Below are 13,933 nucleotides of genomic sequence, written 5' to 3' on the forward strand. Positions count from 1 at the left end.
GGATCAGTCGTCCTGGTCCCTTTGAAGAGAAACAGCCCCAAAGCATGATGTTTCCACCCCCATGCTTCACAGTTGGTATGGTGTTCTTTGGATGCAACTCCGCATTCACTTTCCTCCAAACACGACAAGTTGTGTTTTTACCAAATAGTTCTACTTTGGTTTCATCTGACCATATGACATTCTCCCAATACTCTTCTGGAACATCCAAATGCTCTCTAGCAAACTTCAGACGTGCCTGGATATGGACTGGCTTAAGCAGGGGGACACGTCTGGCACTGCAAGATCTGAGTCCCTGGCGTCGTAGTGTGTTGCTGATGGTAGCCTTTGTAACATTGGTCCCAGCTCTCTGCAGGTCATTCACTAGGTTCCCCCTTGTGGTTCTGGGATTTTTCCTCACCGTTCTTGTGATCATTCTGACCCCATGGGCTGAGATCTTGCGTGGAGCCCCAGATCGAGGGAGATTAGTAGTGGTCTTGTAGGTCTTCCATTTTCTGATTATTGCTCCCACAGTAGATTTCTTCACACCAAGCTGCTTGCCTATTGCAGATTCAGTATTCCCAGCCTGGTGCAGGTCTACAATTCGGTTTCTGGTGTCCTCTGACAGCTCTTTCGTCTTCACCATAGTGGAGTTTGGAGTGTGACTGTTTGAGGTTGTGGGCAGGTGTCTTTTATACTGTTAACGACTTCAAACTGGTGCCATTAATACAGGTAATGAGTGGGGGAAAGAGGAGCCTCTTAAAAAAGAAGTTACAGGTCTGTGACAGCCAGAAATCTTGCTTGTTTGTAGGTGACCAAATACTTATTTTCCACCATTATTTGCAAATAAATTCTTTAAAATTCAGACAAAATGATTTTCTCAAATTATTTTTCACATTTTGTCTCTCATAGTTGAGGTCTACCTATGATGTCAATTACAGGCCTCTCTCATCTTTTTAAGTGGGAGAACTTGCACAATTGGTGACTGACTAAATACTTATTTTCCCCTCTGTACATTCCAGTTGGATAAAAATCTCAGTTTTGTATATTTAAACCCAACTTGCATGTGGACAAGAGAAACGGACGTAATTGTGGAAATCACCTCAATGCCTCCAAGCAATAATAATAATAATCCAAACTAGTGTTGAGTGTGAGGGTATAGTCAGACGGATCCTGATGAAGACCAGACATCAGGTTTTCTAGTTTACCAAGAGCTCAGTATATCTCCCACACTTAGTCTTGAAGCTTCAATTACCGTATTTACCCATGTTCTGTTCTTTCAGTTCAATACCCGAAGCTTCGACAACGCGGTTCATTTCTAATATTTTCGTTGTCAAATCCCCGCCATATTTCTTCAAAGTTATCCTCATGCAATCCACGTTCTTTTCTTCCCTGGCTGCTGAATTCTGTCTTCTTAATGGAACTCCCTCGGCTAAATAGACTCGGGCCTCTGACATGATTGAGTAAAAAGGTACGGATGGGCAGTACAGAGTGAATAGCTGATGCAGCCATCTTAGCTGGGGATGTATTAATTGAAAGGTTCATAGGCGACGCAGGTGGTGGACACATCAAAGTACAGACACTAATTAGAACCCCCCTCTGTTCGCTTTTGACTTTTATTTATTTATTCTGTTTTAATGTCTTACCTCTTTTATTTATTTAGCTAGACTCTGTGAGGGCGCCTGAGAGGAATATGAATTGGGTGGGCTGGCTTGGCTTTTTTATTGTGCCTTGCTGAGCTGGCATACAGTAAACGGATGCGGGAGGCCAACCATCACTGCTTCATCCTCCCTCTGATCTGTCCTCGTTTTTATTTTTATCTTTTCTTCCAAGGTCAACTGAGCCAGGAATACCCGCAGTAATGTCACTGGTGGCTGTGAGCCGTGAAATGCAAAACAAAACGTTTTATGAAACTCCAGACTGTGGTTCGCAATCAATATGACGCTAAAATGGTTTACATTGGTAAAAGGGTTTGTGTTAGTGGTTACAGATAGCTAAAAGCATTACACTAGGGTTACTCTTGGTGGTTTGTAGTTTGTATAAGGGTTACAGATAAGTGGGTTAGGGTAGGTTAAAGGGTCTCGGGATAAACGGTATTCTAGTGTAAATCTCTAAACTATGCCTGATGTTTGTTTAAATTCAGTTAATTTCAAAAATACTTAAAGGATCCCAAAGTGAAATGAAATGTCATATTAATCAACAATTGTACTTCTGCTAGATTGGGTTTGGGTCTCTGTTAGCTGCAGCTCCAGATAACAAAGTCAGAGTTCCTTCGTTGTATCGACCCTTCAAAAGCCCTTCCATCCTGTTGCTGATGACCTGTATCAGAGAAGAGCTGGGCTCCCCTCCCCCGGCTCTGTGACCTTCTCCATAATCTACTTTAGAAGATGGGTTACACTAAGTGCTACTTCCATCACTGGGACATCGATTTCACCATTAGAGGCAGAGCATCGATACACAGAGTGGAATAAGCACCAGAAGAAGACAAGACGATGGGGAGGAGAAGGAACACCCTGATTACCCGCCGCTAGAGTCCGCTGGGCGTCTCTGGGAGCTTTTAGTTCCTTTTCTGAATAATAAATTAGTTTTGAATGAACTTTCTTCCTGCCTCTTGAGCCTCTCGCCCCATTTGACACGCTGTCATACTACTGTCTTCATGCGCATTCACCTAATCTCTCCCGGGACGCCGCTGCAGGAGATGCTCGCATCTTCAAAAGATGGGATCCTCCCACTTTCCTCATCTGCTCAATTTGTTGTTCTTAAACGAAACCCCAAAACAACATGCTCTCACATGTCTCTTGTTCTTTTAATCCCTTTTAGGAAGAATAAAAATGCACAAAACAAGCAGAAAATGAAGGATTTTCATACTTTTTGCTGGAGACTCAATGAGTAGCTTTTCCCTCGCTTTTAATGCAAGTGAACGACCTTTCAAGGTCACAGTTAAAGAGTTGCTGTGACAACTTTTCTCCAAGGTCTCAGGAGATAATTAAATTTAACAGAACACTGTGCAATTAGCTGCATTCTCATATCAGGAGGCAGGCACCCATAGAGCGGGGCTCCCGCCACTAAAAGGCCACAGATTCCCTCCCTTTTTTATTTCTGATTTAATTGAAATAAAAAGGACGCCTCATTGGTGGTTCAGAGATGTCTAATCTATTTAGTCACCAACCGGCCTCGGCTGCACTGGGTCATTATTTTACACTAGCAGCAGCAGCAGCAGTTCTTTTCATGTCTTCTCTCTTATAGCATAAATGTTGAAATGTGGTCACTCAGGAAATTTGAGCTTTATGTTGAACAAAAATACGTTTGTTCTGAAAAAGAGTGATTTTAGTGTGTGTTTTATGAATGACACAGTGAGTTTTGTGTCTTTATTTGCAGAATGTGGCTCGGGGGCATCTGGCTCCGGAGTGGAGAGCTGCGAACAGGAGCGCTGTACGACATACGATGGGATTTGGAATGAGGACGAAGAGGATGAACGCTGCATTTGCAGCTTTAACTGTGAGAGCGTGCCACTCAACGAGGTACGGCTTCCAGGAAACGCAGGCGCTCACCTACAGGTTTACACCTGATGTAGCGTTTTGTTTCTGGCTAGATTTGCTACATCAATTTAACCAGTCGTCCCAACGGTTGGAGTGTGAATCTAAATGTGTTGAGATCCTCTTCAGAAATCACAGTAAATAACAAACATGGAGATTGTAAAATCAAATGCAATAAAAGATACATTTATTATTATCTTCCTAAAATAAAGGGTTATGTCATTTTTTTACCAAAAGATTAAAAAAACAAATCACTGTTGGTTAAAAATGACTTAAGCCATAACGTTAGGAAGGTGATAATATGCTGTTGCAACTGATTAAACAACATGTTCTCAATCCCAACTCGTCATATATGGACGCTTGGGGCCGGTTCCCTCTGCGCCACATGTTGACGCATCAGGTACCCCTTTCTCGTCAATAAATGACGTTCAGGGTGCTCTCATTGAATGCTGTACCGCTCCCTACGCATCCCAAACTGACCATCTAGGAACGAAGAGGATGAGTCTATTCTAATTTTCTAAAAGGCATATAAAAAGTGTTACACTTCATGCACAGCTGATGTATCTGTATGATTTACTAATTTCGTTAATTTTACTTCAGATTAATTTTACTTCTGAAGCTGTGATTTTATCTTCATTTCATTTGTATCTTTTTATCATTTCATTTTTATCTTCAATAAAGAAATATTTTTATCTTCATGAAATGAAGATTAAATCACAAAAAAGCACCCAGAACGTTAATTATTGACGAGAAGGCGGTACATGTGACGCAGAGGGAACCTGCCCAAGCGTCCATATATGACGAGTTGGGAGTGAGAACATATTGGTTTAAAACATATTAGATGTTGGGGGTTTTCTGTGTTAAATGTCTTACTAATAACTTATTTATGCTCATCCAAAAGTCTCCTCGAGTTACATTTTATTAATCAGAAGTTTTGAGATTCTGAGACTTTGAGAGGGAATCCATCAACATACGTTGGGTTGATGTGTGTTTGTGAAAAGGTAAACCGTTTATCTGTGCCTGATAAAAATAACATGCCATCACGTCATAGAAATCTCCCTGTCTATACCTGCTCTCTCGCTGCAGGTCTGTGGCTCAGATGGGAAAACCTACCGGAACGAGTGCGAGCTAAAAAACACCAAATGTTTGGAAAAGAGGCTCTTGTTGATTCAGAGTCAGGGTCCCTGTGCAGGTCGGTGCTTCACACATAAACACATAGAGTGATTACAGGTTACTCTGTCATCATTATCGCTGCCATCCCATTTCTCCACTCATTCCCTCCATTGACAGGTTATCTCTCCTCCCAATATAATTCTGACATAATCTCTGTTGTCTCTTCTTTGTCAGCCCAGTCGCCAAAAGCTAATGAAATGATGTAGATGATGCTTAAATGTGCTTTGCCTTGTCTGCGTGATTCACTCCAGGAAAGTTGGCTCACAATTTTTTCAGCAGCGTTCTTGAAACTCACGGTTCCTCTGGAGGCTGGCTGGTGTTAAAATCTTTCTCACGGGCCTGTGTGTGGAAGGAGCTGATTGCAGTAATGAGTCTTTTTTTTGTCTTGAAAGTCTGACAATTTAGACCAGTGGTCCCCACAGTGGGTCCTGGAGGGCCGTCATCCTGCATGTTTTAGTTCCCTCCCTGGTGGTGGTAACAACCTTTTCAGCAGGTCAATGTTCTTCTTAGGTCTTCTAATGAGCATCATTTGATCCAGGTGTGCTAAACCAGGGAGGGAACTAAAACATGCAGGATGCTGGTCCTCCAAGACCCACTTTGGGGACCCCTGATTTAAACCATTAAACTTGCCTGCTAACCCTGAGGATACCACTTTGCTCCACTTACACTAATATAAACAGCTCTTCTTTGCATGCTATAATGACATTTACCCAGCGAGCTGATTGTTAGATCAGTGGCCAGGCTGCAAAGGTTAACCACCTTCCTCTTAGTGGCTGTGTCAAATGAAGAGCTTTTGCTGGTAAAGGCCGAAGAGCAGAGCAAAAGGCACTTCAGGGATTTTGTGTGATCACGCTGGCCTGCTTGATTCCCCCTGGGTCCAAAAGAGAGGAGGATGGAGGGAGTTGAGGAGAGGGAGAATGAAGCAGCTCCCAGTGTTTCCACTCTCATCCTTGCTGATTCTTCTTCCTCCTAAGCCGGCCTCCTTGGGGCTGACTGTCACGCTTCTCTACCCTCCATGGATAATCAATCCTCTTTTTGAGTAGCCCTCTGTGTGTACCAGACCTATGGGCTTCTGCTCTCCTATTGGCTCATGGATGAAGTCACATCTGTGGGATTTTCCTGCCCTCTACATTAGTTATGTGAGGACCAGTTTTGATCTTGACCTTAAGTTCAGAAGCCAGAATCAGCCCTGGGTTTTAGTAGCTCTGAGCTGTAAGAGAACTTCTTGAGACTAACTTCAACTTTCCTACCAATTACAGCACCTTGTATGAGATTTCATACAGCAAAGATTCATTGATTAAGTTTAATTTATTTTACTGGAATTTGACCTGATAAACCATAACAGAAGACCGTAAAGTCAAACGAAGACGACAACTGAACTTCAACATCTTTACCAGTGGTGGGCTCACTTTGGCTAATCTGCTAACAGCAGAGCTAATTTTTCATTTAGCACTTTTGCTAACTATGAAAACATTTAGCACACTTGGCTTCCCCTAATGCATTCTTTCTGAACAAATTCTACAGCGTTAATTAGCCTGGTTGTTTTATAAACTTTCAGTTCAGTAAAGTCCAATATTTGTGTTAAAGTTTTACTTTGTTTAAAAATTCTTCAATTAGTCAGAGGCTTTCCTTTATGCTCTTGTTTTGAAGAGGTGAAACTGTTTACGCAGCCGTTCTGTTTCCTCTCCTCACCTTCTTTTTTTTCCAAACAAGAAACATACAGGAACAAAATAAAAACAGTGAACAGAGAGCAAAAGAAGTAAACATAAATACAATATCTAATATCAATATAGAGAACATGTAAATTATGGAAAAAGTAAGTTGGTGCTCATCTTTCAATGCCGATATGATTCAAACTGAAGTTAGCATTAGCTTCTGCTAACTACTGACCTTGTGTGCTTTAGCGTTAGCAAAACTAATGTGTATAATTAGTGCTACAGAGTTAGCATAACTAAGTTCTTAGTGGTGTTTACCACTGTTTTAACATATAATGGTTTGTAAATGTAGCAAGATTAAATCTAAAAAAGTTGAATCGTGATGATTTATCACATCATCTTGAAGTAATTCAGGTAATCCGTCATTGGTACCTGCCAGCTAAAATCTGGGTTAAGACATTCAATGCAATCTAAAAACATGTCTGTTGGTTCTGTGGAAATGATATGTCCAGGAATATAAAAGATATTATTATACAAAGGAAATAAATGCAGTTGAGTTGGGAAATATGAAGGTAATATTGCATCTCAAAGTCAGCAGCACTGTGCCAGACAACAGCTACTGCAGAGAAAACCAAGCACAGGGTGGAGGAACGTATAAAATTAAAAGTTCTCCTTGTTCTAATAGGCTGGGTGCAGATAGCTGAATGCAGCGTCGGAAAGTGGCAAGTTAAATGAACTGTGTCCAAAGCCCATCTCTGGAGTGGGAAAGAGCTGGAAAAGAGGAGCGAGCCGAGTCATCACCATTAGGCTGTGGCTCATATCCACACCAGTAACAGTGTGATTTATTGCCGCCGTATCTCCAACCTCCAAACTCCAAATTAGCAACATAAGAAAGGGAGACTGGTTTGGGGAATAGAGAGAGAAAGAACCGGGCCAAACAGAAAAGTCTCTGTTTTTTATCTACAAGTTAACTTTTCACTCAAATTTGAACGTTAGCCTTTTTTTTCTTTTTTTTTTAGCCTTGGCTATTAAACAATCCCCTCTGCCCCGCCACCTTTTCCCTCCTTCTATTGTGTTTGTTGTCGGCTGCCAGCTTCTGGAGAAAGGCCAGCGTGAGGAACACATTTGTTTCTATCGGGCTGACTGTAGCTCTGCCACGCTGGTTTGGCGGCTGCTGCAGACAAAAGAGGCAGAAGCAGCTTGGCACATCCCTTCACATAAGGCAGGGCTCTTTCTTTAAGATGTAGGTTTCCTGTGCAGCTCCACAGACAGGGACAAATGAAGACAACATCCCTGCTGGTAGGTGGTAAATGTCAAATTCAGCAGGAAGGCATTGCTTGTTTTCACTAGAGATAATAGCATCTCTTACCCTTCCTGACATGGAGCTGTTGTAGTGAAAGTAGAAGATAAACTTATCTGGAAGCTGGTTCCCAGCCTCCTGGTCTCATTTTTTTTTACAAAAATAAAGTTTCATCTGTTTAAATTGTTTTATATAATTTCCAATAAATCCAAACCTTACCCATTTAAATCTTCCTCCATATCTTCTTGTTCCTTCCCTTCTCAGAGAATTATGTTACGTCTCCGACGGCGCTGCAGCACTGCGGCCTCTCTCCGTATGGCTGCTGCTCCGACAACATCACCGCCGCTCTAGGGGTCGGACAGGCCGGATGTCCCAGTGAGTCTTCCTCCCTCCGCCTGCTAAACGTCTGATGCTATCGGGCCGTGAAGGCGCTTTGTCCTTGAGTTGCAGTTTCTGTAAGATTACAAGTAAAGTTGCAGAGCTGGAAGCGTTTCATCTTAATCCCAAGAATAATTATGATGATGCTGGTCTTTATCAACAGAATCAAATCTTTCCTCTACTGATGATCTCGACTCTTGATAGCGGCAGAAATGTAGGAGAAACATGGCATCACACTGTAATCTTCAAGATGCTTCAAAGATGGGAAAAATGCAGATTTAGAAATGCTGTTGGATAGAGTTTCACAACATTAGTAAAGCCATGCTTTTATGTGTAGCAGGGATTTAAAAAGCTTGAAAACACAGACTTGCTGCATTTTTCCTCAGGCACCTGTCAGTGTAATGTCCACGGCTCCTACAAAGGCTCCTGCGACCCAACCAGCGGCCAGTGCTCCTGTAAGCCGGGGGTCGGCGGGCGGAAGTGCGACCGCTGTGAGCCGGGCTTCTGGAACTTCCGTGCCATCATCACTGAAGGCATGAGCGGCTGCACGCGTAAGAAGCCGCTGTTGGTCTCTATTTGCATGATGCATGCTGTAGAGGTGGCCGAATCGACCCAAATTTTTAGAGAGTATCTAAACCAAGTCAGTTCAGATTTATGCTGGTAAGATTTGTACTTTAGTTTCAGATTCCCTTTTAAAGGTTTTTAGTTTTGTAACGTAGTTTCTTAGACTGGTTGAAAATCAGCCCCTTGGTCTACGTTCTGCTCTTGGCTATTGAAAAACAACTGCTTGGACTGTTGAGGTTTTAAACTTTATCCAATCACTAAGGTTCAACGCTATTAGCTTACCAGAAGACACCTGGTAATACTTCCTAACATGGTGGAAATTAGCACTTTTGTGCTTCAGCATTTGCTTTCCACTAATGCGTTAATAGAGGAGCTAATTTTGTGTTTAGCATTTTTGCCGACTTTGAAAACATTTAGCGCACTTTCATTTGGCTAAAAATATTTTCAGGACAAAGTCTAAACTGCTGTTTTACTGTCACTGTATAAACTTTCAGTTGAGTAAAGTTTGATATGTGTTGAAGTTTGGGTATCAACATGGTTGAAATTAGAGCTAGCTTTAGCATTAGCTTCCACTAATGTTGGAAGTAATGTTTGTGATCAACTAACTTTAGGTTGCCCCCCTACTCTTAGCATGGCTAGGCTCAACTCTGCCTCAAGAAGATTTTGCTTTGATTTTCTTACATCAAACTCAAATAATAAGTATCATGATTGGTATCGGTATCGAGGATATGGGCCTGTATTTACTTGATTTGGATCAATACTAAAATATGACGTATCACACAGCACTAGCTTGTTACTTTGACCAGCTTCTGAAATAGCCTGTAGGTCTACATTTTTTATGATGAGACCAAAAGCTTTTGCATAGAATAGAAATGGGAGAACTGAAGTCAATAAACTCCAAACTCAGCATCTACTTTCTTGTCAGAACCTCTGGAACATGGAGGACATGAATCCCTGAATCTGATCATTTCTGTGCGCGATTAACAGTAAATTCACTTTAGTAGACAAACAGGAGGAGCTGCTTGCTGCATTTTAGGAGATTGATTTTCTGTTGTGTCAAAACTGGATTGAATGAACTGTTTCCATTTGTATGCGGGCAGCGGTGTGAGGTCGGGACCTGGTTGTTTGTCTCGATGTAACGCGATACGCTGAGCGGCTTCGCGTCTCGCTGCCGCTGTACCGAAGGACACACACTGCTGGACCCAGAGTGCAGGAAGCCCGCAGATGTGTCACCTGTGGCCTGACCTTTAACGAGGTTTAGCCAGCACAAGCAGACAGCAAAACAGAACACCAATAACGGCTTCAGCACGAGGGAGGAGCAGGGAGAAATATAAAATCACATTGTTGATTCTAGGAACATGATGGGCTTGATGTCCTTCCCCGAGGTTGTTGTTTTAAGTTTGTCTTACACGCTCATTCTCTTCCTTCCACTCCTCCTCTGTGAACCCTGAGGCGAGTTGAACTCTTCCCAACCTCTCAGTCGGAGACAAACGCGTATCTTTAAAGCAACATGCTCGGGCTGAAAGTGCTCCAGACATGCTTTGTGTGCCTACCACTCTAAGCGAAGGCCGGTCTGCCCATCATTGGTACTAATCGATTATCTAATCATGCCTCTTTTTTTTTGTAATTTCAGCGTGCAGCTGCGATCCCACCGGCTCGGTCCGGGATGATTGTGAGCAGATGTCGGGCCTGTGTTCCTGCAAGACGGGGGTGAAAGGCTTGAAGTGCAACGTGTGTCCAGATGGAAGCAGGATGGGCATGAATGGCTGTGACCATGGTAACAAGCAGAGGTGTCCTCAGACATTTGGGGGGCTGATGCTCATTGTTACTTGTAACTAATAATAAAGCTGTAGGATGTAAATAAAAAATGTTTTTACATATTTGTTAAAACTGTCGCCATATCCTGACAGCAGGAGACATATAATCTGAAAATATCAAGCTCCTGCACCTCCTTCCTGAGATGCTACTGCCGTCTGAAGAAACGCACCGCTAAAGACCAAAAACAACCATTCAGAGCCAGGAGGACGGGCTTAGCACTGTCCATCAACCTCATGTATTCGCTGCTCCATGTGCTGATGGTAGAGAAACCACATAGTTACAGCAAAACCGTTTTTCCACCGTCATCATATGCTAACTAGCCTTAGCAGGGTGATTGATACCGCTAAGACCCGCCTCCCTGTTCTAATTGGTTGCTTCTAGTTAGCAGTGTGAGAAGGCAGAGGAGTTTATTTTTTTCACAGATTATCTGTCTCATACTGTCACAACATGGTGGCAGTTCATACAAATATGTAAGAAATATTTTTTTTATAAAAGTTACATAGTGCAGCTTTTTTTTTCTAGAAAAAATCAACTAATTTGGGTTAAGAGTGTAGTGTGAGGTTTATGACAGGTTAATACTAGTGTGGTAAAGAAGAGAAAAAGATTTGAGAAGGGCTCTTTTTGTCCAGAGCAACAGAGCAGGCGCTCTAGTACCACCTGTCTGTCTGGTAATAGGAGTGGTTATAAATAATGAGGAGTGCTGATGAACGCAGACCAGGCTCCTGGGGCCTCCCAGAGTCGCTCCATCACTCTGAAGAGCGTTTCTGTCGCTTATCTGATTTGTGGAGAAGTTTTACAGCAGCCACTCTTTCTTCATCTCTTCTTCACATCCATCAGCTTTATTAGCAGAGCAGGAAGTGGCTCCAGGATGGCTAATCAATAGTGATTAGGGAAATAGTGAAGTGTACAAAAGGCCCATGGACAACATATTACCCACTGATATTTCTATTTGTCTGTGTCTTGTTGGGCCATCTGCAGCGCTCACATGTTAGATCTGTGTGTCAGCCCTATAGATTTTTTTTAAATTAAAAATGCAAACCCGCCCCGGCGATTGCACCGAATAAAAAAAATAAAGGAAAACAGTTGAAGGAAAGGTTAGCTCCTGCTGAGAGCCTGCAGCTCCTTGATTAAGATTCACCATCAGACATCAACTGGAAGTTAGACGCTTAATGAAGCCGGCAGTCCCAGCTCACCGCCACACACACTGCTGGGTACAGAGACAAGGTACTCAGAGGCTACGGCACAGTAAAGCATAAGGTGAAGCGGTAATAATGGAATAAATACTCTCACACACACACACACACACACACACACACACACACACACACACACACACACACACACACACACACACACACACACACACACACACACACACAGACAGGATGCCTGGCAGTTCCAGATGTTCAACAAGGCTGTAGCTTTGTGGGGAACAAACTACCAGCAATAAGATAATTTTTCATGCAAACACTTTATATGATAAAATAATTAAACATAGCTCTTTAAAAAGCTGTATCATTTGTTGGATTTAAAAAAGATGAAAGAAGTGAGTTTCCTTATTCCTCTAAAAATAAAGATTGTTCATTCCTGTGCCATGATGGAAGAGTAGAACATAGAAATCATTGTATTAAAATTGCAGTGTGCCTGGTTAAAAGTAGATTATACAAAACACTTAGCTATTAGATAATAAAATATTTCTGAAGAAAAGATTGAAAGGACCATATCAGCCTTATCTTTAACCAACGGCCAAACTGATGCTCAGATCATGCTGAGGATATTTGTGTATATGGAACGATTCAGTAAAAGATGCGCTGCTGTACTTTGGTCTAATTGTAATTTGATGTTTTTCTGACGTAGTACTGCGTGCAATAATATAAATCACACTTCTTCATGTGACTGGTGTCCTACAGATGTTCATTATAAGTAAGTTTGTTCATATTGTAGCAGCAGCGGTTGTGATTGTGGATCTATGAATGCTGTGGTTCACTTACAACCAGATAGCTCAAAATGTGTTTTTATCATATTTTTCATCATTACCACAACAGTACCACAAAATATCCTGATAAAACTCTGAGCCCATGTTGCTCACCTCTGTCATCAGGCTGTTCAGACGCCGTAAGAAATCAAACCTGTGTCCTCCACAGGCCCTGATGCCCCGACATCGTGTGAAGAGCTGCTCTGCAGTTACGGCGCCACCTGCCAGGAGGAAAACGGCCAGGCCCACTGTCAGTGCCCGCCGCCCGACTGCGACTTAAGAAACAAGACAAAGGTACGTGTTCCAAAGTGGCCGGGGGTTTGATCTTCTCAGGAGTGCCGGTGGCCCAGGGAGCTAACATGTGGCTCGGCTGCCGTCCCTCCATCTCTGTCACTGTGGAGCAGGTGTGCGGCTCAGATGGGGTGACCTACGCTGACCAGTGCCAGCTGAGGACCATCGCCTGCAGGCAGGACAAGGACGTTACCGTGCAGCACTCTGGACAGTGCACAGGTGAGCCTGGGTGATTCCTCCATGCATCACGCCGAGCGGCGGCCAGCTGCTGTCAGGCTGCGCTCAGCAGATAATGAGTGTTGCTGATGGAGCCCTCCTGTGTCTGCGCCACTCCGGCTTTCTGTCTCACAGAGTAATGACAAAAACTAAAAGTTAATTTTAGCACATACTGTCCACTACATTAGGTACGCCTCTTCAGTTGGTCTCTAACACAAACAGCTAATCAACTAATTCTAACTGTGAGCCTCCCAACCTGGTAGAGACAACTTGCTGGAGTTCTGGTTCTGGATGTTAGAAAGTAATTCATCTTAATACAACTAATCTAGACAGAATCTAATCCAAGAATCTCTTGTTGGCCCCCAGAGTGAAAGTTTTGTGGCTGCGCCCTAAACCAGGTTTCTGATGCAGGTTAGCATGCCCAGTCAGTGGGGACTGGCTGTGTAGTTAGCAGAATGTCTGTCTGAGTTTAGTTGCCATCTGATTTGCAGCTTGTGGTTTAGTGATGCAGTAAAGTGTGACAGCATCTGATCGTCTCTAATCCATGGCTGAAATCCATGGGATGTTGAAACTGGATGGTTTATTTTTTGCTGCTGAATGCTCATCTTGGAGCGATGCTGTGGTGCAGACGTTTCCCAGAACCCATCCTGCCTTTCAGTGTTTTGTGCTATATTTTCGGGGTTAATTTGAAATCCTTGAAAATGCTTGAATTTCAATTGGGTATTTTCAACGTTTGGAAAGTTCTGGGTTTCCAAATCAAGTCTTGAAAAGTGCTTGATATTAAAACTACACAGTTTTATCATGAAGTGATGATGTTGAAAGTTGAAACCAGATATTTTCATACACCTAGTAAAAAGACTGACACACTGATTTAACTTCACTGTCTGAAGTTAAATCAGACCAAACCGTTCTTGTTTTAGGTCAGGTAGAATTAGCATGTGACCAGTGTTGGACACATTTCTAAATCTATGCAGTGAAGAACTAAGGCAGCTTTGAAGATTAAAGAGGATCCAAAAAAATCAACACAGCTGAGGATCCAATCCTGCACTAT

General features: G+C 42.7%; 1 protein-coding gene across 12 annotated transcripts in view; it reads left to right on the forward strand.

The window, feature by feature from the left end:
• The window catches only part of agrn (agrin), a 464,513-nt gene that overhangs the window by 373,606 nt on the left and 76,974 nt on the right, over positions 1 to 13,933 (forward strand). For 11 of the 12 annotated variants that reach the window (XM_081608532.1, XM_081608536.1, XM_081608535.1 and 8 more), the window contains 7 exons: positions 3,355 to 3,497; positions 4,599 to 4,704; positions 7,905 to 8,015; positions 8,405 to 8,569; positions 10,216 to 10,359; positions 12,545 to 12,669; positions 12,780 to 12,885. In XM_081608532.1, coding sequence (XP_081464658.1) covers positions 3,355 to 3,497; positions 4,599 to 4,704; positions 7,905 to 8,015; positions 8,405 to 8,569; positions 10,216 to 10,359; positions 12,545 to 12,669; positions 12,780 to 12,885 — 900 coding nt within the window. The remainder of the gene's footprint in view (positions 1 to 3,354; positions 3,498 to 4,598; positions 4,705 to 7,904; positions 8,016 to 8,404; positions 8,570 to 10,215; positions 10,360 to 12,544; positions 12,670 to 12,779; positions 12,886 to 13,933) is intronic. The other variant, XM_081608541.1, reaches the window with a different exon arrangement.

Source organism: Poecilia reticulata, chromosome 7 (genome assembly GCF_904066995.2).
Source record: "Poecilia reticulata chromosome 7, P_reticulata-male-v2, whole genome shotgun sequence".
In the NCBI taxonomy this organism is placed as follows: domain Eukaryota; kingdom Metazoa; phylum Chordata; class Actinopteri; order Cyprinodontiformes; family Poeciliidae; genus Poecilia; species Poecilia reticulata.